This window comes from Eptesicus fuscus, chromosome 10 (genome assembly GCF_027574615.1).
Source record: "Eptesicus fuscus isolate TK198812 chromosome 10, DD_ASM_mEF_20220401, whole genome shotgun sequence".
Classification (NCBI taxonomy): domain Eukaryota; kingdom Metazoa; phylum Chordata; class Mammalia; order Chiroptera; family Vespertilionidae; genus Eptesicus; species Eptesicus fuscus.
In genome coordinates, this window is record NC_072482.1 from 87,857,090 (window position 1) to 87,880,928 (window position 23,839).

Here is a 23,839-nt window from a genome sequence, read left to right on the forward strand (position 1 = left end):
ACCACTTTATCAGACTACTAGTGAGGTCTCCAAGGTGGAAGTGATAAAAGCCCAAGTGTGACTGCTTAAACAAACACGGAATTGTGTGTGTCAGTGTGTGGGGTGTGTGTCAATGTGTGTGTGTGTGTGTACATGCACACATGTGAAGCTATCTTGCTGGGGAGGGATAATATATTTACCCACATCACTAAAGTGTCTCAGTCAGGTATGGCTGGATCCAGGGACCATCAGCCCTGGACTATTCTTATCTCCCAGTTCTTGGGCAGCCAAACTCTTAGGTAAGTCCTCTCTTTTGGTGGTAAATGCCCACCCACAGGTGCAGGCCTGACCCCAGTCAGAAAATTTTACTTCTAATAGACCCACAAAATCCTGAGATGACAACTACAGTTAGTGAATGATTGCACTGGTTGACCATGACCTGTTCAAACACTCCCCTGAAGCAGGATTTGAGGGCAGCCCTCCACATTCCTACAGACAGAGCAGGAGAGGGGTGATGCTCTAAACGGAAATGAGATACTGCTGCTGGAAGAAAAAGGAACTGCTACAATTAATTGTGTCAGGCTTGTAGCTAGTTTCCCATGAGATTGTGGATATGGTCATAAGCAAAGAAAGATAAATCACAAGCTGGTGTTTTAACAGGCAACAAAATAATGAGAATGGATTTTATTTATTGGTGGATTTATTTACTGCTTGGCTCATTCTTCAAACAATTTGAGGCCATCTATAGAAAATGTAAAATGAAATTATAAAATATCAAGGCCATGCAGAATATAAATTATAATAGAAGCTGCAATATATAGAGACCATAGCTCCAAAATATTGCTGTACTTGAATAACCCTCAACTGTAGTTGAATTTTCTGGTAGACAGCAGAAAAACGGGTCTGTAAGTGGTTACACAATTCTCATTTTCCACAAAGCAGAAATATGCTAGTTTTTCGGATAGTGTAATGGATTAGAAAGCACGCATTTTGGTTTGAATGCCAGCTCTGCAGTTGACCTTAGACAAATCATTTCATTCTTCTAATTCTCTTTTTTTCACCTTTTATATGGGAGTACTTGTACTCATGGTATTGGATTGCTTTACAAATTGAGATAATTGCATTGAAGGGCCGAAACCGGTTTGGCTCAGTGGATAGAGCGTCGGCTTGCGGACTGAAGGGTCCCGGGTTTGATTCCGGTCAAGGGCATGTACCTTGGTTGCGGGCACATCCCCAGTAGGGGGTGTGCAGCAGGCAGCTGATCGATATTTCTCTCTCATCGATGTTTCTAACTCTCTATCCCTCTCTCTTCCGCTCTGTAAAAAGACAATAAAATATATATATTTCTTTAAAAAATTGCTTTGCAGCAACCTGGATGGAATTGGAGAACATTATGCTGAGTGACATAAGCCAGTCAATGAAAGAAAAATACCACATGATCTCACTCATTTATGGATAATAAAGAACATTATAAACTGTTGAACAAAAAGATAGATACAGAGGTAGTAAAGCATCAGTCTTCCTATTACAGCAGGAAGGTTAGGGAGAGGTGGGGAAGATAAGAGATCAACCGAAGGACTTGTATGCCTGCATACAAGCATAACCAATGGACGCAAAACTCTGGGGGGTGAGGGCATAGATGGGAGTGGGGGCGGGCAATGGTAAGATATGTACACATATAATACCTTAATTAAAAAAATTGAAAAAAATAAAGAAGAAAAAAAATTGCATTGAAGGGTCCAAGAAATAAGAGCCCTGAGAAGACAAAAAAAAAAAAAAAAAAAAAAAAAAAGGAAGTTAGGAGACAGTGTGGGTCAATGACATCCTTATCACAAACACAGGACTGAATCGGGTGATGCTGTATCTTACAGTGTCCCTTGATGACCACCAAGAACATGATGACAAACTGCCACTCAGTCATACCAGCTCTTGATGGTGCCAAGAAATGATGCCCCAATAGACAGCTTGTGATGGCCCAACTTTGTCTAAGACTTAAAAAAAAATCCAGAGTGTACAGAGAAATTATAGATTTGGTGTCCTTCAAACTATTTTTCTTACATATCAATTCTTCAGCCAGCCTTTGGATAAATTAAGCAGCTCTCTGTTCAGAGATACAGTCCGGGCAGGGGCCTGGAGTGGAGGTACTGGTGGCTGTGGAGCCCCTGTTCTTCAGGGATGTAGGTTGGACCTGAGGCCTGAGACTGGCCCAGGAGGATGGTCATCCTGTTGGCAAGGGCTGTATTTTACCCCCCTGTCCTGGGGCCACTCTAGTTCCAGAATTAACTGTGGACTCTTACAACCTGTGGCTCTTCCCCTCATTTCAAACTTCAGTTTCCTTTATTTTACCTCATTGATCTCTCTCAACATAAATTCCTAACAAGGATCTTCTTACTGCTTGTGCAGGTCCAACTCTTGACAATTATGGGGAGACACAGAAGTTTTACTGTGATGGGGGTTCTCTAGCTATAAAGACTATTGTTGCCCTATAAATTGTCTTTCTTTCTCGTTCTATTAGTAAAATCTTGAGAGATGTTGAATATTCATGTCAGCTTAAAAAAGATTTGGGGGAATAGTTTTAGAATTTCTTTTATTTAGCAATGTTTAATAGCCTGAATAACTCCCTATAGAAAACAGGGTGCTTTATCTATCTATCTTGGTGGAAATTTCTGAAAAATCTGTTTAACCAGCACCAAGTAACAAATGAAAACCAGCCTATAAATACTGTGGAAACAGACTCTCCATGAGCAGATCCATGCTGATCTGGGTGAATTGGGTCTATATTATATGCCACACTTTTTCAAAATTCATTTATGAAAAAGTTGTACTTGTGAAAAGCCTCCAACACGTAGGCAGTATGACATTTCTTCATCTGAGAGCAATTTAAATATCTTATTACCATCTATAGCTAAAAATACTGTATGAATTCCAGATTCTTGTGTGGAGTTAATCTTCCAGCTCAAGTTCACCTTGTTGCTAATTCTTCAACTCATTTCAATGCATGGAGAGGGGTGGTGGGTGATGTCATTTTATGTCCCTTTCTCCAGCTATCAGCAAATCTGCCAGGGAGGGGAGAGCTGTAGGGATATAGTGGAACACAGCCACCAAGTAGACCCTTGTCATCCTAGAATTGTTTTCTGTGTCTGCCACTGTTCCTCCCTTTTCTGCAGCTGAAATTGGGATTTATGAAAGAGTGTGTGAAGAATTAAAAACAATAGGGCCTTTGAATACTTAGGTATAGCAGACCCTATTGGTTGCTTACCCTACATCCATTTCCCCAGTCTCCTTCTCTTTACCAGAAATCTGATTTTGGTCAAATTCTACCCTGTGGGGAAGGTAACTCCATCCCCTGCTCCGGGGTGAATCCTGAGTAATTTAAGCTTATAATAGTTGCTTCCTTTTCTTGGCTAATGATTAGTTGAGATGTAGGCTGGTAATTTAGATCTGGCCAAGGAAACATGAGGGAAAATTTTTCTCAGATCATAAAGGAAGGTAAAGTGTTCAGTTCTTAAAGGAAGCACCCAAGAAAGACAGTCTTTTCTTTTTCTGAACTTTGTTATTCTGCAGGCGATGGCTGGAATTGTAGCAGGCATCATGCAACTTGAGGAAAAGCTAGTCAGAGGACAGTGCTAACTTACTAAGCTAGCAGAGCAAGATAGAACAAAAATACGGAATGAATCCTAAATCTCCATACCTAAGGACTTCTGTTTTGAATGAGCATATGTCTTTCTTATTGTTTGAATGGGGTTGGCTTTTTTGATACCCACAGACAAAAGCATCCTTTTTGGTATATGGAGATATGATATAAAATCATGTTTAAGCTACTTGTTCTTAGATGCTGCAGCTCCTCCGTTTTCCTGCCCTGTCTTTCTAAGCCCAGTCAGCATGCGGGACAACACTAGCCCAGAGAGTTAATGATTTTTGCATGGTGTGTTTTCCTTGCATATTATACATGCAACACACACATATTCATGAATATAAAACATGCCAAGAAGCCAACTCTACAGAGCCAAATAAAGCAGGGAGGACTAGAAAGTTCCTTATTGATTCAAACCAATAAGAATTAGATAGGTGTACTTTGGCAAAGAAAGAATGACTAATTGAGGCTATACAATTTCAAGAGATACTAAGCCATGATCACTGTGTGAAGCTTCCATGAGTCCCCCAGACCATTACCCCTTCTCCCTGGTCTTGAACCACTGTGTTCATATTTCTAATGGGGCACTGGCCACAGAGTATCAGAGCACAGGGTGCCAGTCTTTGATTCCCTTGTTAACTGGTGAGTTCATACAGGGGACATGTCGTATTCACTCATTTGACAACTATTTATTGAGTCTCTACTATGTGCCAGTATCTACTATGAGCTGGTGCTGAAGACACAATAGTAAAGGGAAGCAGATGTGCTCCTATAATCATGGAATTTAGAGTCTAGTGTCAGAGACAATCACATCATCACAATAATCAATTAGTTTATTGCTGATAATCAAATGACTGGCACTCAGTAATTATCTGTTGAATTCCATCACAGAATTTTCAATTTTTCACGGAGCCGCCTATCCTCCCAGAGGTCCGCCTAGATTCATATTGTGGGAGAAAGGCTCCCAGAGCAAGCGAGGTCCAGCCCAATGGGCAAGCTCTTTTCAAGCCTCTGCTTGCAGTGTGTTTACTGATGCCTCACTGGCCAGTCCCATGGCAGGCCCATGGTCCACGTGGGAGGAGGTTACACTCTGCATGAAATGGGAGGTGGGATTGGCCCAGGCTCTTGACTGTACTGATCCACTACACTATTTTAAAGTATGGCTTATGTTATAAAACCTGAAACTTAGCCAAGAAATTTAAGCAATGGTCATTTGAATCCAAGAATAAGTTTCTTGCTACGAATTCACACTCAAATTAAACTTCTATTCAGACATTTTAAATGAAAAATGATTGTGTGGTTCACAGTGAATAGCGGATCTAAGCCTTTGGTCTTAAAATCTTTACACAGTGCTTTGATGAGAGAGAGGAGTATAGGCAACCAAGCGTAGCTGTTCCCCGGGCCTTTGTTCTATTTTCAATGGGGGCAATGTTCTCTTGTGAAGTGTTCAGCGAGAATAATTGACTCTTCCCCCATCCCCAACATCCAGAGGAGACCATTCTAAATTGAACGGTTGGCCCATGCCAGCAACACCTGCTCTAAATGATGAAACTTACAATCAATAATCAACACTTCCCCTTTATTGCATTATAACAAATGAATTTTTAGATTGGGCGCAGAGTATAAATTCCTAGCAAAAAAAAAAAAAGAATCAGACAAATATGAAGAAATAAAGCTTAACTTAAGCAGACTCTTAAATCTTGAAAGTCTATATAAAGTGTCTATGCATGTTTTATTTGGAGAGGTGTGTGATTAAGAGAAAACGTGTTACAGATCTGAATGAAAAGTTTAAGTATGGGGGTCTGGTGGAAAGATTATTGACCTAAAGGTATCAGCATAATTGCATATTCTGGTTCAAAACTAATGCAAAAAGGCAATTGAATTGATTAACACTAAAAATGGAACAGCTCCAGTTCTAGAACTAATTTGAGGATCGTGTGTTCTCTGTTCTAACTGGGAAATCTACGACTCTCATTTTCAGAGTTGTGTTTGATAAGGACTGTGGATCACTGAATACATAGCATATCAGAAAGTCCCAGAAATGTCTGGAATTGGTCCATATTTACTACAACATTACCTACAGTGCCTTTGAGTTCAACAAAACATACAAGGCATAGACACACAAGGATGAGGGTTAAGTAGGCGTTCCAAACCCACATTGGGTTTCCCCATTTCATGTTGATTATAAAAGCCATAAAGAAGGTTTTAAAGGCTCTTATAAGAGTGGGCAGAGGTCCTATGCACAATGCAGTACGGGTTATCAGACATGTATAGAAGTAAGGCCAAGTCCTGTGCAAACACTTGGAAATATCTCTTCAGTGTGATCTAGTCTCTGAAACTTTTGCATCCTCCCCATTCTGCTCGTGTTTCATACCTGTGGCATGTGCACCTCATTTCTCTTTTCTGTCAAACATATGAGTGTCCCATGGTCTCAGATTTCTATGGATTAACCCTAGGTTTGAACTTTAGAAACTGTAATGTACTAGAAATAAGACACCCAGATTATGGCCTTCTTGTCTGTGATTTGTGTACTGACCAGAGAAAGAAGCATAAAGAATGTTGCAGAGTTAAAAGCGAATCTGTCTTATCCCAATATGCATATTTTCTTCACATTTGTCAATTTGAAGTTTGAAATATTCATCTTCCTGTCCCTGGAATTGATGGCATTTTACCAAGGTCATCTGAAATTTGAGTTTTTAATCCAGCTGGAAGTCACATTTTTCTGAAGAATACCCTAAAGCTCAACTATGATAGTTTAATCAGCGCATCCAAAAATTATTTCTGGCTCCTTGTGAAAATTGCTTTTTTTGTCTGAGGTTTCTGTTTCGGCATGCCAGGTATTACATTCCTGGGAACAGCGTAATGATGCTGTACACGGTGGAGATAAGGACATTAGCTAGACCAGAATGAAATGAATATTTAGAAGTGCAGAGTGCCATTCAGATAACCCCCTGAACATGTGCAAGTATTGTGTAACCCTGTCTGAACATCATTCAAGGAAGAAGCCTTGAAATAAACCAATTCAGTACCCCAAATTTACACTTGAAACCTTGGCCCAGAGAAGTTGTTCAGGGTTACTTATTCAATGTCACTCAACAAGTTTGGCTAAGGGGATAGCCAGAATGTCATGACTTTCAGTCCAGGGAACTTTCTCCCCTTCCCCATACTTTTTCTTATGTGATATAACAAATAAGAGTATTTCATAATATGAGTGTACAAAAATTGATGGACTTTCCTTATAATTCTAGGAGACAACCAAAAGATAAGTAATTTATATGACAACAAAACTAAATGATAAATATGACAGCATTGATTCAAAAACAATATTTAAATGTATTTTCATCCCAATAGTCTACCTATTTAATAGGCAGATAGATATTTATTAATTATCCACTATGTACATGCCAGATAGACCCGGTCTATTACAGGAATAAAACAGATGGGTTTATAGCTATGTTTGTCTTTTGGAGATAGGATTTGATATGGACCTGTTGCAAATAGATGCAGGAAAAATGAAGAAAGCATATGGCTCAGGTTTGGCAAGGCTTCTGGGAGAAATGGGTTATTAATAATTAGGGTTGTCATTTGCAGAATGACAATGAGGGAAACTAGAGTTCTTTCATGGGTCCTATAGATTTCCTCCTCTTGGATGGCAGAAAGGAGCCCAGGGGTCTAGAGAGTTGATGGTGATTAGAAAACAGATGAATCTGTCCGAAGACCTAGAATGGCTCGCTGGGCAAAAGCCAGTAAGAATCAATGCCAAGTTCTGGAAGGTACCCCTGGAAGGTGGAGCCCTGTGCAGCCTCCGATATTTGATGATGGTCTTATCAAAACAAAACAAAAAACAAACAAAACAAAACAAAACAGAGAGCTTGAAGTGATTGAAACTAGAAAATAAGACAAGCATAAAGGTAGATTTATGACACAACACGCCCAAACAAGGGTGGGACATGAACAGAAATGCACCAAGTTTCCTAAACATAACCATGAACGCCATGGAGCTGGAATCTGTGTCATCTGCACAAATTACTGGAACTCGTTTTTTTCCGACTTTTCTTATGAATGTATTTGATAAGGAAAATGTTAATACCCAGTTTTAATTTTTAAGGCATTTCCAGGTTACATATTGATAACGACATCGACTAAAATTAATCATTTAGTAGCCTCAGAAGGGAGCTTCATTTATTGGGTTACAGTCCAGCCCGCTCCTTTTACTGCTGAGGAAAGTGTGATGCACCACAGTGTCCTAGGAAACTGGAACATAAGGATTCACTGAATGGATTTAACTGCTCAGAGTCCTATGTTCAGCGAGTGGCAGAACTCTTCCTGAGTTCATGCCTCACAAAGCTCAGGTAGTGATTCTTCCTCCACCATCCACCCCCCAATTTACAGGTGCTGATCATGAAGTACAATTTTTTGCTATTTATCAAAGAAAAACATTTTATCCTTAGCATATTATTACTACTAAGGGATTAATGCTTGGACAGTGTTAGGTATAAATTTCAGCTAATCTAAGCAATTAATCAGCACACCTGTTCTCTAGTCATTCTACTCAAGTAGGCATTGACTGTAGAGTGAGTGTATTTGTCTGGTTAATCATGGCTTTTTAACTATGAGTGAGAGCCATTGGCATGCCAAGGAGACCCAGGAAAGCCATGACATGCCTTTCACTGAGTCCCCTCTGGTATCATGCAGGCAACCCTCTCCTGACCTTACTTCCTGTGGTTAACATGGAAGGCCAGCCTCCTGACCCACATCCTAGACTCTCCATTTCAGTTAGTCTTAAAATGGGGCCCAGAAGTCTTGAGTTTTTAAAATTCATAGGTAATTCAAATATATAGCCATTTGGGAACCTCAGTTTGTAGCATAATGTATTAAGTGTCATTTTGCAAAGACTTAAAAGTGGGATTATTGGTAATTCTTCTAATAAGACCAGTCCCCAGAGAGCCCTTTAAATCATAGACTATGAAAGTTTTAGTCCAGACCAACTTTGCTTTTTTACCTAGAAAGTCTTTCTCCCATTTCCGTTTCAAAGCTGGGACGAGCTATTGAAGTTGTGGATGTCATCTGGTGGTGGTTACTGCTGTGCTAGGGGTTTTGGAAAGACTTCTGTTTAATTGGCATGCTCCCCACAAGCCTGCCAGGCCCTGGGGATATGTGGCATGTGCAGAACTTACAAGGCAGGCGACATAAAAGTATGTAATTCATAGAGCGAAATATTTTGGAGCTTCCTTCACTCTTACAAATTGGTCATAAAATAAAAGCCACAGACATAACATTCCTATAACCATAGTTGTCAAGAATGAAGATTCATTTGGGAGGGGGTGAGGATGAGGGCCTTTGGTGTGTACTTCTTTATAGGACACCCCAAAAAAGAGTAAGTATTCAAAATTTGTGTGCAAATGATAATAGGAACGTTTGATTTGGGGTGTAGTTTTCTGCAAGTGTTTATTGAAGAAAATGGGGATTTTTGAGGTTGATCTTAAGAGGTCTATAGAAGTCTTTTCATAGTCATTATCATTGGAAGGTATTGTCTTGATACACATGTCAAGTGCATTTAGGATTTCATGCACATTTTGCTATAACTGTTTCCAACTTTTTCCTTTCCCAGTGGAAGTGGTTCACAGTATCCGAGGTAGCTGGAGCTGCCTCTGATAGACTAGGGGGAGGAGTGAAGGGAAGACTACATCCTCCTACTCTTCTTCCCCCATTAGCTACTTTGGCACACTGGGTTTTCATTAGCTTCTAAAGTATATCCTCAGGAAGGAGAAAGAGAGACCGGCTAATCCACTCCTGTGGGCTTCGACGGAGCATTCCAGGGTCCTGGGTAGTGGATGAGTTATGGCCAGTGATACTGGTCGTGGTAGGTGACTATTGAAACATAACATTTAATGAAATTGGATACATTCAAGATGTAACAAAAGGAAATAGTATCTCTATCACAGAAGTCAAACTAAACATCTTTTTCACCCTTTATGTTATAAGTATAGTAGAGGCCCAATGCACAAAAATTCGTGCAAGAGTAGGCCTTCCTTCCCATGGCTGCTTGCACCAGCTTCCTTCTGGCACCCGGGATCCGGGCTTCCCTCCTCTGGCTGCCTGCAGGCACCCAGGACCCGGGCTGGCTTCCTTCCGGCCCCAGCTTCATCAGGAAGGACGTCCGGAAGACGTCTGGTCTAATTAGCATATTACCCTTTTATTATTATAGATTATATAGAGTGTCATCTTAGGGTTCAGGAGAACTGGGAACTGGGCTTTAGTTGTTACATTCCACTTTTGAGCTTTGTAACTTTGAAATTGCCAGCTGTAATTTACTCATCTAAAAATAGTCTTAACATATACCTCACAGAGTACTTGAGAGGGTGAAGAGACAATATAAAGAAAAGCTCTAGCCAAGTCAAACACAGATTGGGCTGGGGGTGGGTGATACAGGATGGTGGTGTGGGGGTGGTGGTGGTGGGTGGATGATGGATTATTCTAAATTGTTTCTAGATCTTAAACTGTTGTTCTATGAATGTATGATCTATGGGAAGAGTCGGACATACAGGGGAGTCACGTAGTTGCTATTAACGGTGCTTAATTTGGTAATTTGAATTCCTAGAGAAAGGCACGGCTAGAGTGAAGGCAGTTATGCTGTTTGATTCAGTATTGTTAAGAAGAATTCAAAGGGTTTACATGGCACAGAGCCTGGGACAAGGTAAGGCACACCCATCCATAAAAATCAGTCCCTTTTCTCACCATCATTCCAGAAAGTACACTTCCAATAAAAGATGTCAATGACTTTTAAAGCAGACATTCAAGAGCAAATCTATAGTTCTACCAAAGGCAGGGATGAATCAACTTGTACTGTTGTTAATTTTAATACTTTATCCAATATCAACACAGTGAGTTGGCCTGCCTAAATTTGTCAATTTCTAGGGCATTCCACAGGATTCTTTTTTTAAAAAATGACTTAAAAGCCTCACCCTAAATTTGAGAGAGGTTTTTGTTGGTGATAGTGTGCACCGTGTCTTCAAAAGTTATAAGACTGATTCCTAAAGCTCTGTGTTCATGCTCTGTAGTTGTATGTTAGTGTTTAAAGAAATAGTAAAAATGGAGCCACAGTGGGGATGTTAAGTTCTCTCTTCTTTTTACATATTGTAGATAGAACTGCAGGAATAATGCAATTATTTTTCTTTTTATATATATTTTTTTAAATAACAAATATGTACAACTATTATTTGGGAGCTTCCCATAAGACTAATGAAATAACTGAAATGAACATATTTTAGAATCTAACTAACCAATAACCTAAAGTTAAATAACATCTTTAGCTCTTAGCAAAGGGGTATAGATAGATAGTAAGCCTGCTACTATATGGATTACCCAAGAAATTCAAGAGATATTAAATGTTTTCACCTATGGTTTCTAAGTAAGTGCCTCAATTCTTCATTTAAGTCTTCTAAGATATACCTATGCTCTTAGAATAAAGTACTTAGTATGTGGTAACTCACATCTTCTAGGTCATCAATTCATTTATAACAAATTCTCCCTTGCTGTTCTGTGCTGCGCTAGAAGACAAGGAAAAAATGCATTCACCCAAATTCTTGAGCAGCTTATTTCTCCAAAGAAATTAAAATTTGTGTTTATGTTGGCAGCTCTATCACAACCGTAGTCCATACCCCAGCCTGGTTACTATGGAAATCCAACTTACAAACACTATTAATATCAATGCATCAATCATAAAGCCCAGTTCTACTTCCCTGGATCACAACCTCATAACTAAGAGCTAAATGATTTATCTGACTATCTGAGCTTCTGTAGTCAGTGACAGGGAACAGATTTCTTGGATACTTACTGATTGAACCATAAGTAAAGTGACCTGTTATAATGACTATCTTTTTACCTTGATGACTTTTATTAGCGTTTGATCAGAAAGGTCAGCTGTATTTGAAGATTCTCCTGGTCTCACATTTTAGTAGAATCATTGTGTTAATTAGTGTCAAACAGTCTATTTAAATCCCTCATGCTGGCCCAGCTGGTGTGACTAAGTGGTTGAGTGTTGACCTATGAACCAGGAGGTCACAGTTTGATTTCCGTTCAGAGCACATGCCTGTGTTGTGGCTCAATCCCCAGGGTGGGGCGTGAGCCGATCAATAATTCTCTCTCATCATAGATGTTTCTATCTCTCTCTCCCTCTTCCTTCCTCTCTGAAATCAATTTAAAACAAAAATCCCTCAAGCTGCCGAGAACCAATCAATGTCTACTGAGGCTCTAGATCAGGGGTAGGGAACCTTTTTTCTGCCAAGGGCCATTTGAATATTTATAACATCATTCACAGGCCATACAAAATTATCTAATTAAAAATTAGCCTGCTATATTTGGTCAAACATTGAATTAACTCACCCCTATTACCTTGGCAGGGCCAGACCAAATGATTCTGTGGGCCTTATATGGCCTGAGAGCTGGATATTCCCCATCCCTGCTCTATAGATAAAGGTGTGTTCTAGGCCCTGTGAGGATATCTAATAGGAGATACTGATTGGCCCTAAATAAACAATGTTTTACTCATTGAAAACACACACACACACACACACACACACACACACACATACATACACATACACACATACATACATACACACACATACACACACACACACATACACACACACACACACACATACTGGAAGAATTATATCAAAATGGTACAGGACTGGTTGCTAAATGAGTGATACTGTTTTACTCTAATGACAATTAGCCTTTAAGCTCCAAATTTATAAAATATTTTATATTTTATAAAATATATAATATTTCAGGAAAATAAGTAAACTTAGAGTTATAAAACAAAATTTAAAATTACATGCTGACAGCAAGTTTAGGGTATGTTTGTATTGTATTATTTTCTTTAGCTTTTGGCCTTTTATGGGCTTCTGTTATTAATATGAGCTGAATGAAAGAAACCTTGGAATATCATTTGTCAAATCTTGCTCTAGGCTAGCGTTCAAAATGGAAATATCTTTATTGGGGATGTACTAGTTGTATCGGTTAATAATGGTGGATTTTGTAATCAAAGAAAACACGATAATTTCAAGAGAAACACCAAAATTGCTTTATTTAAAGTAATGTCCATCACTAGCTATACATTTCCCCCATCTCTCAGGTAATTTGTGGATACCGTCCCATTAGAACTTTTCTTGTTTTGAGGCAAACCATTCAGAGACCCAATTTTCCACTTCTTTGTATGTTTTGAAGTGCTGCTCAGAAAGTGCGTGTGCCATCGATCAGAACAAGTGGTCATCTGAAGGAAGAAGGTCTGTTGAATATGGAGGATGGGTTAATACTTCCCAGGCAAGATCTTTTAACGTGTCTTTAACGGGTTTTGAAGTGTGTGATGGTGTATCATCATGAAGCAAAATTACTTTGCCGTGTCTTCTGGAACATTCTGGTAGTTTCACGATCAAAGCGTGGTTCGAATTGATTATTTGTTGTCAGTAGTGGTCAGTATTAATGGTTTCACCTGGTTTTAGAAGCTGATAATACACCACACCTTCCTGATCCCACCAAACGCAGAGCATTGTCTTCTTTCCGAAGCGATTTGGCCTTGCAGTCGATGTTGATGGTTGACTTGGATCAACCCATGATTTTGTGCATTTGGAATTCTCAAAATAAATTCACTTTTCATCGCCAGTCACAATTTGATGCAAAAAAGACTTTCAGGCTGTTGAAGCAACATTTTACTGATGACTTTAGGTTTTCCATTTGTCTTTCATTCAGTTGATGTGGCACCCATTTTCCTTCCTTTAAAATCTTTCCCATTGCTTGTAAACAATTGGAAATTGTTTGCTGAGCAATGTTTAATCTTTCTGCAAGTTGTTTTTTAGTTTGGCATGCATCTTCATCCAATAATGATTGTAATTGTTAGTCTTCAAACTTTTTCGGTTGACCTGGACGTTCTTTGTCTTTCATGTTGAAATCATCACTTTTAAAGCATTTAAACCAGCATTCACAAGTATCTGTAGATGGAGCATGTTCACCATACACTTTCTGAAGTATACGATAACTTTTATTCAAAATAAAGTAATGAATTAAAACTTCCCTCAAATGCTCTTTTTTGACATGATATTCAACATTTTTAAGCCTAAAAATATCTATGATGGTAACACCTTCAGCAAATGTGACACATGAAGTTTTGAAGCTTGCTATCAATACAACAAAATAGCATACATATCAACTCCATCTATTGAAAAAAATCCTCCTTATTAACTGGTACACCTAGTAAATATTTAATCAGATGATTTTTATAATGGCTTCTAAGTCTATCAAGTTCATTATAACTGAACAATAGAAAAAAAAGGAAATAAAAGGCATCCATATTGAAAAGGAAGAAGTAAAGCTTTCTCTGTTTGCAGATGACATAATCATGTATTAGAAAACCCTAAAAAGTCCATAACCCTCAAAAAACTATTAGAGCTAACAAATGAGTCCAGCAAGATTGCAGGATACCAGATCAATATAGAAAAATCGATTGTATTTCTATTAATGACAAATCCATCCCAAATGAAATTAAGAAGACAATTCCATTTATAATAGCATCAAAAATAATAAAAGGAGTGAAGGCTTGTACACTGAAAACTGCAAAACATCACTGAAACAAATTAAAGGAGAACTAAATAAGTGGAAAGACATCCTCTGCCATGAATTAATGTTATTAACATGGCAATAGTCTCCAAGTGGATCCACAGATTTAACACTATCACTATCAAAATCTCAACTGCCTTTTTTGCAGAAATTGACCATTTTATCCTACAATTCATATGGAAATGCAAAGGGTCCAGAATAGCCCAAACAATCTTGAAAAAGAAGAACAAAGTTGGAGTGATTCATTCTTCCTGATTTCAAAACCTATAACAAAGCAATAGTAATCAAGACTACTGGGAGTCCAGAAATAATGCCATATATTTTTGGTTAGCAGATTTCCATTTCACAGTTAAATGGAGAAAGAATAGTCTTTTCAATAAATGGTGCTGGGACAAAAGGATATTCATATGCAAAATATGAAGTTAGATCACTAGCTCCTACCATACATAAAATTAACTCAAAATGAATCAAAGACCTAAATGTTAGCACTAAAGCTATAAAACTCTTAGGAGAAAATATAAGTGTATATCTTTGTGACCTTGAGTTAGGCAATGGTTTCTTAAATAGGACATTTAAAGCACAAGCAATGAATCATTCCAAATTGGACTCCATCAAAATTAAAAATTTTTGTGCTTTAAAGGCCATATCAAGAAAGTGAAAAAACAACCTATAAAATGAGAGAATATATTTGCAAATTCAGACTAAATATAAAACTCAACAATAAAAGGATAAATATCCCAATTTTAAAATGCGAAAATAATTTGAATAGACATTCCTCTAAAGTAAATATACAAATGGCCAACAAGTGTATAAAAAATATACACACCAGCCATTATTGGTCATTGGGGAAATGCAAATCAGAATCACAGTGAGATACCAGTTAACATCCATTAGGATGGCTATAATTAAAAAACAAACCAGGCAATACCAAGTGGTGGCAAGGATGTGGAGAAATTGGAAGTCTCATGTGGTGCTAGTGGAAATATAAAATGATGCAGCTGTATTAAAAAGAGTTTGGCAGTTCTTCAAAAAATTAAACAGAGTTGCCATATGTTTATAGCAATTTCACTCCTAGGATATGTTCAAGGTGAATCAAAAACATATGTCCACATAAAAACGTATACACAAATGTTTATAGCATCATTATTCCTCGTAGCCAAGAAGTGGAAACAATTCAAATGTCCATTGACTGATGAATATATGAACAAAATATAATGCAATATTATTCAGCCATATGAAGGAATGAAGTACTTACTGATTCATACAACAATGATGAAGCTTGAAAACATTATGCTCAATGAAAGAAGCCAGACACAAAAAGTCACATATTTTATAATTCCATTTAAATGAGATGTCCAAAATGATAGAGGCAAAACCATAGAGACAGAAAGTAGATTAATGGTCTCAAGGGGCCAAAGTAGTGAGGGAAACGAAAAGCGACTACTAATGGGTTTAGAGTTTCTTTCGGGGTGACCAAGGGTTCTGGAGTTAGATAGCGGTGATGGCTCACAATTTGGTGAATATACTAAATTGTCTACTTTAAAGAGTGAATTTTATTATATGTAAATTATGTCTACATAATGTTTTTCCTTCAGCACTCTAACCATTAAGTTCTAATAAAGCATAATACAACTTGCAAAAGAATATGATCATTAAAGCACATATTTATATATTTTGTTTCTAAGAAAAACAAGTTCCATGATCAGTCTTATAGGTGGCATGAAATTTGACCAATTGTGGTCAACATTGATTAAGGTATTACATATGTGTCCTTATCTCCCCATTGCCTCCCAACCCCCTTACTCATGCCCTCACCCCCCTGTTGTCTGTGTCCATTGGTTAGGCTTATACTGTATGCATGCATACAAGTCCTTTGGTTGATCTCCCCGCCTTATCCCCACCCTTCCCTACATTCCCTCTGAGGTTTGACGATTTGAAAGATGCTTCTCTGTCTCTGGATCTGTTTTTGTTCATCAGTTTATGTTGTTCATTATTTTCCATAAATGAGTGCGATCGTGTGATATTTATCTTTCTCTGACTGGCTTATTTCGCTTAGCATAATGCTCTCCAGTTCTATCCATGCTGTGGCAAATGGTAAGAATTCCGTCTTTTTTACCGCAGTGTAGTATTCCATTGCGTAGATGTACCACAGTTTTTTAATCCACTCATCTGCTGATGGGCACTTAGGCTGTTTCCAAATCTTAGCTATAGTGAATTGTGCTGCTATGAACATAGGGGTGCATATATCCTTTCTGATTGGTGTTTCTAGTTTCTTGGGATATATTCCTAGAAGTGTGATCACTGGGTCAAATGGGAGTTCCATTTTCAGTTTTTTGAGGAAACTCCATACTGTTCTCCACAGTGGCTGCACCCGTCTGCATTCCCACCAGCAGTGCACGAGGGTTCCTTTTTCTCCGCATCCTCGCCAGCACTTGAAATTTGGCCAGTTTTTAGTATCAGTGTAGATAGCAAGATAATGAGTCCAGCCTTTCTCCGAGTTACACTGTGAAGGTAAATACGAATTCATCGCTTCCATTCTCTCATTAAGTTCATGCGGATCCTTCGCACGTAGGCTGATTAAACATTAATTGTTCTGAAGTTGAGGGAAGAATCCTGAGTATTTTAACCCCAAAGTCTCTTATGTGCTCTCTCGCTCCTTCCCAGGTGCTGCCCTTCCCCAGCCAGGTGGTGTACAACAGAGTTGGCAAGTGTGGGAGTCGCACTGTGGTCCTGCTTCTGAGAATCTTGTCGGAGAAGCACGGATTTAATTTGGTCACGTCGGACATTCACAACAAAACCAGGCTTACTAAAAATGAACAAGTAAGTTGTCTTTGGCCATGGTTAAACTGTACTTTGCTTCGATTCATTTGTGTAATTAGTGGGTGCCTTACAGGACATCCTTCAAACCCTGACGGATGAATACCAGATTTGCAATTTCATACTGTATATTTGTCAGAGTGTGGAAGGAAGTTTAAGTTAAGTGTTCTGGTGGTAGTCGTTAAGCCAGGAAGTTTCCGAGAAGGAATACTTTTGTTAGACCAAAGGACAGTGTGCACTCATCATTGTTTATTTAGCTAAAAGTAGCAATGCATAAATCTCAGATAGTTACACCACTGAGCTATATATAATGCTGACATCCTGATGGCAAAAATAAGAAAGATTTATTTTAATATTTCTTCTCCTATCTTTGCTCACAAGTATCCTAGGAACCTGACTGGTCGATGGGGGCATAAGCTTCCTGTTACGATCAGCTCAGGGGATCTTGAGCTTCCAAAGCAGCATTTGGCATTTTCAGTGGTAGCAAAAGAATGATCTCATTTCCCAGGAACAATTCTGTCTCCATATAGCCGAGCCATACAAGTGGACATACTGGTGGTAGAGTCTGCTCTACACTCTGCCCGGAAGCTATGCAAACAGATTCTACTTTATAAGCTTATACAAAAGTAGAGTCAATAGTCTCCATTGGGCCACTTTGCTGATATTGCACAGTTAGGCCTAGTGCTCTCAAGGTCATCTTACAGGGTCAAGTTTGTTAGCCTATCTCGAAAAGTTGCTTCTGTGCCTTTAGTTCTTAGGATGGATGAATAGCCACCAGTATAAGGCAGGGTTTTCTAGAGACAGAACCGGTAGGATGGAGATATCTATCAATTATCAATAAATAGCTATAAAAGGAGATTTATTATGAGGAATTGGCTCACACAATAATGGAGACTGAGAAGTCCCATGATCTGCCATCTGTAAGCTGGAGACGCATCAAAGCCATTGGTGTAATAGAGTTCGAAGGCCTGAAAACCAGGGAGCCAAGCTGTAAGTCCCAGTCGAAATTATAGAAAGAAATTTTCCAGCTTAAACATTGAGGCAGGGAAAAAGGGGCAAATTCCTCCTTTCTCCACATTTTGTTTGATTCAGGCCTTTAAGAGATTGAGTGATGCACACCCACATTGCGAGAACAATCTCCGTTACTAAGTCCATGGATTCAAATGCTCATCTCATTCAGAAACGTCCTCACAGACACACCCAGAACTATTGTGTAATCTGGGCGCCCCTTGGCCAGGCAAGTTGACACATAACATTAACCATCACTCCACCCAATGAGTATGGAAGTTTGGAGAATAAATAAGGCACATGGTTTACTATCAGGTTGAGACCACAATTATGGAAATTTCCACCCATGTCCACTTCTTTCTAGCAAAGCCCCACAAAGAAAGGGAATTTACAATGGCCTTTATTTCTCTTTTTTCATGGGGACAGTTTTTAAGATAGTAACATAACCAACAGTACTTGATATAAGCCAATATATTTACTGTCTCCCACAATATAGAGAACAATATGTCCACTCCTTTGAAAACTTCCACTAAAGAGTCTCTGAGTATCAAGTCCAAAGAATCAATCAACAATAAATATTTTGAGATTATCCCTTGAAGCTTCTGTAGTAGGCTATCAACAGAAAAATTATATTTGGTGACATTTAAGGATATTACATTTTATTAATGAGTTTAATAGGGTTATGTTCTCAGATTTCCTTACCTGATTGAAGAGCTAATATGAGGAGGCTGATCATGTCCTTTTCACTACCTGAAAGAAAGTGACTAGACATTACTAGCCCATGTAGTTACAATTTTATTGTAATTATTAAATTTGGTTTTCCTTGGAGTCTTTGAGTCTGCTTATCAGATTACACCTAAATATTGCTATGTATGGAAACTATGCCCAGTTCCCAGAAGCCTCATAAAACACAGCAGCTCGATTTCAGTTCCCACTGCTGATCAGAGGCAAACAATACAGCAAGGTAACTGAAGTGCTAGACATTGAGATGCTTGGAAATGCCATAGAAGAGAGAGCACAAAATATATCATGTAAATATTCTGTGTGATTTTACACAAATAAACAAACCTACTTTGTTTCCTATGAGGAACTGTCTTGAGAAAGTAAAATACGGTTGCAACTGTCAAGAGAAAGATTTAGATGAAAATTTAACAGTAATTGAATAAAGGTGTATAAATTGCTGCCTCTAGAGAAGGGTTAAAGACAAAGTCATCTTTGTCCTCTAAAATAGAAGTGAGCTCTCATCTGTTTGGAATGATTGGCTTGTCTGGAAGCCAACGAATAGACTAGACAATCTCTTAAGGTTCTTTCCAGCCCTGTGATTCTGTGATATATTTATACAACTTCTAGTGTAGTCTGTGTGTAGTGCAGTTGAAACATTTCTGATTCCTGTGGTCAGTATGAACCAGAATATATTTCATTACTTAGTTACTCCAGATTCCTATTAAATTATAAGGCACATTTTAAAAACTCAAGGGAAAGGTAAAGATATGGTAGGAAAAACAAATAAGCAATTTCGATGTAAAAGCAAACGAGAGCGACAGTGGCCTCTGTGCAGCTCGCTGACCGGACTGTGACACGCAGAGAGCCAGGACACGGCATGACAAGAAACCAAGTTTGAAGTAGCTTAAGAATGTTTAAAGAAACTCTTTTCCTTATTATATGTATTCTTTTACTAAAATTTCAAAGTGCATAAAACAAGCGGAGAAAAATATTATTTTAACCTAATATATTCAAGAACTAATTTGTGGTATGAATAGCTCCTCTTCTTGGTAATTTATTAAAGGAAAGGGTTGGGGGAGTGATTTAGGAGAGGAGTTAAAATTTTTAAAGTCAGTGGTTCTCAACATTAAACAGTAGAACTTTGAAAATGTGTTCCCATGGAAACATTGTTCTATGGAGTTAATAACACTTTACTTCAGGTGCAGAATAGACTGGCTCCTGTGGGCTGGCCCAGGACTCTATCCACCATGTAGAACATTTTATGAGGAAATGTGTACCAAGTTCCAAACTACTGACTTACAAATGAACTTTGGAATGCTATTCACTTATGAGACTTGAATTATCTATACCATTTCATTCATAGACATGGACACCCCACTCTGGCCAGAGTCAAATTCATGCCCATGCATACATTTCTCACTATAGGGTAGCTGTCACATCTCTCTCTCCTTCCTTCCTTCCTTCCTTCTTTCCTTCCTTCTTTCCTTCCTTCCTTCCTTCCTTCCTTCCTTCCTTCCTTCCTTCCTTCCTTCCTTCCTTCCTTCCTTCCTTCCTTCCTTTCTTTCTTTCTTTCTTTCTTTCTTTCTTTCTTTCTTTCTTTCTTTCTTTCTCTTTCTTCCTCTCTCTCTCTCTCTCTCTCTCTCTCTCTCTCTCTCTCCCTCTCCATCTCCCTCTCCCTCTCCCTCTCCACTAAATTTAAAAAATGTACACAGTATTTAATAACATAAGACACTGAAAGGATTACTAAAAAGGAAAGGGAGCATGCAGACACCAAATGTTAGAATGCCTATAAAAATCCCATTACATCTGCCGTATAGACATAGAAATAACTTTGAAGTTACTATTTGAGAAAACTCCACCCCAACAGAAAAGCAAGGACAGCTGCTGCATGCCAAATGTCAGAACTTCCAGGGCATTGATGCGAGCCATGGTGACATCATTTCATTTATGCTCTGAAACCAGGTTTCGATTTCTTGGGCTCGCTTAGATAACCTCATGGAATTGCATACAATTTGAAAGACATGGGGTGTGATTTCCAAAAGACTCATAACCATTTTTATTAATGGTCTGATGCTATTTTTCAGAACATTGTTCTCAGGACAATGCAAGTCAAAGTGTTGCAGGCATATCATAGACATAGGAATTCAAAATTATTTCATTCTTGTTGGAGAAGGGCAAAAATCGTTGACATAGGAGCCCAAAAGATCAAGAAAAAAAATAGTTTTACTCTCTTATTTATATTGAAGCTACTTAGGATTACAAAGTTGGAAACAGCATTTAATCCATGGTAATTGTTTTACTTCATTATCTTATTTAAGTCTTTTGGACCTAAAACCAGTGTGTGGGTATGAGAAAACGGAGACAATCAGATTTCACATTCAGAATGGAATAGAATAGGGTAGAATAGAATGACTACCTGTTGAACCTGCACTTGAACTTAGGCCCTCCTGAATCCAACAGCCATTCTGAGGCAGTGGTTATCTGTTCTGGCTGCACCGCAGAATCTCCAGCAAAGCCTTTGAAACATACAGTTGCAATGGCCCTTTCCTGAAGTGTTTCCTGGTGGAGCCCAGAAAACTTCTTTTAAAGAAATAATAGTAAAGTACCACAGGAGATTCTGTAGTGCAGACAGGGTTAAGAATCCCTGTCAAAACTATGACATCATTTTCCTAAGAGTGTTCCTGGGAGTCTTAGTCTCCTAAGACACTGAAAAAGAAAAAGAAAAGAAACTACCATGATCAAACAAATATGGGAATTGCTGGCCCTTTGTCCCCCTCTAGGAGATTCACGGTGATTATTCACATTTTAAAGAATGGGGATTCTTTCCATTAAAAATATGTTTAACTGGCTGTCATGTAGTGCTTCCCCATCTCCGTTGGCAGGGGACTCTTTGTAAGTGTGTATGGCTCTCCTGTGCATCCCACAGCTGAAGATCATATCTTCTGGGGCTCCTTTAAGCAGCTATGAAGATGCTGAGAATTATTTAAAGGGTGGACGACACAGAGAACCTATGCTCCTCGGGTGCTCTAGATTGTTTTAGCCTCTTGGTCAAAAACAGAATTTCTTTATAGTGTTTTAAACTTCCCTTCCCCGTTGCTCTCCTCCCTGCCAGTTCTAAATCTCACTGTGGCTATAAAGCAATGCAATGCTAAGAAACAAAACTCACCTAGAGAAACCATGGTAGATTTGGAAAAGGTCTAGAGACCATGGGGATTCCTCCTAGGCCTTCCTGAGGTAGGTTCAGCTCGTCTTCGTTCAAAGGTAAAAGTTCACTCATTCATTTTGAAGCAGGTCACTTAATTGTTTCTTCATTCATTTTGATGGCTATTCACTGGGCACCTAACCATTAATGCTGTCTATTGAGCCCCAGAGAGCATACCAGATAGGTGTGCATCTTATTTCTAATCCTTTAAGCAGCATAATTAGGACAGTATTATCACCCTATTTTATAGATCTTCAAGAAGAATGTGGGAGAAGAAGTCTTGGAAGTGAAGTTGAGTGGAATCCTGAGAACTTTTTTAATGCTAGGCTAAGGAATTAGAACAGTATTTAGTGGGCAGTGGGAAACCATTAAAATATTATTCTTAACCACAATGGATCTCAAAATCTTCTTGGGAGATATTTCACAACACGTGTTTCTAGGTCCTACTACAAAGTTTTGAGTTAGACTCTTAACACTGGAGCCTAGGTATCTTTGTGGGGGAGGGGAGAAACTCTTGAGGGGATTTCCCACTCACAATTCTAGTGAGCAGGCATTGCATAAAAAGTTCTAATTATTAGAAAGGTTTCCTTTTATTAAAGTGAATCTGCCATGCAGCAAGAAAAAGTCCTCTTTCACCCAAGAATCCCTCAAACCTCTGAAGACCTCACGTGTCCCCTGAGGTCTTATTGAGTGCTGTCTCCTTAGAATGACCCTCAGAGTTTCCTGACTTTAGAGCAGGAGGGACAGTGTCCACAGGCATCAGAGCTGCTCCCACTGAACCTTGGAATCAAACCAAAAAAATTAGGGGAGTCCATTTCCAGGTCACAGGGATGTGCTCACCCAGCTCTGCAAACAAAGTCTTATCTTGAAATCCTAGAGACAAAAGCTGAGTCTGTTAATGGAAACTTGGTTGAAAGAAAAGGAAAAAAAAGAAGCAACAAGGCCTGAAAAATTTTTAAAAGAAAATCCCTCTCTTTGCAATTGTTGTGGGGAGATTGATTTTCTCTAGTATTCAGACCCAACTTCTTTGCCTTGCTCATGTCATTCCGCCCCCTGGTGGACATCTTCTCCATTGCAGGCATTATTTCTTGCACTGACTGCACAGCCTGAAGGTGGGAAGACCATCCTGACTCTGACCCAGAAGGGCTTCCCCATGCAGGAGGTAGAGAGAAAGGTAACCTGAGCCTACAGACATCCTTCTGGCCTCTGAGGTTAGAGGGCCACGGAGTTCTCCTCTGAGCGACTTCTTATTGGGCTTTGATGTGTTAAAAACATATCTTTTCTTTCACTTAAGATGTTTTGCAAAATTATAGGACATCTAGATTTAGTTGTTCCTGAGGGACACAGGAATTCAGACCCGAGTAGGGTCATTACCGTGAGTGCTGGCATTTTTTCCTAAAGAAGTCAGGAGCAAAGTCTTCTACTAACTTAGCTCTGTTTGCACAACTGCAGGTAAAGATTTTCTGATCTACCTTCCCAGTTAGATTGAAAGCAAAAGATTAGAAACTACTTCCTGGCATATCCTCTGCATTATAAATTCTATTTGATTCTCATCTTTTTGTTAAAACCTCAATTCTATATCATTCCCAGATGCACTACTTCCTTTAGATACATCCCATTACACTGTTATCTCTCTCCCCCTCTCTCTCTCCCTCTCTCTCTCTCTCTTTCTCTCTCGTTAGCATTTTAAATTCATTCCTACTCTTGTTATAAGATAAAGCGTTTCCCACCTAGAACTTTTAAAAATATATCTCTCATATATTAATGCTCTTATTTTTTATTATTAATATTTCCCACCTATTTTATAATTTCATTTTAATTTTCAGCAAATCACATGAAAGGTAGAACATTTATAT

The 23,839-nt window shown here is 38.7% G+C and overlaps 1 protein-coding gene across 2 annotated transcripts in view; it reads left to right on the top strand.

The window, feature by feature from the left end:
• Nucleotides 1–23,839, top strand: part of UST (uronyl 2-sulfotransferase) — a 262,562-nt gene that overhangs the window by 130,636 nt on the left and 108,087 nt on the right. For both annotated transcript variants that reach the window (XM_054721950.1, XM_054721951.1), the window contains exon 3: nucleotides 16,898–17,053. In XM_054721950.1, coding sequence (XP_054577925.1) covers nucleotides 16,898–17,053 — 156 coding nt within the window. The remainder of the gene's footprint in view (nucleotides 1–16,897; nucleotides 17,054–23,839) is intronic.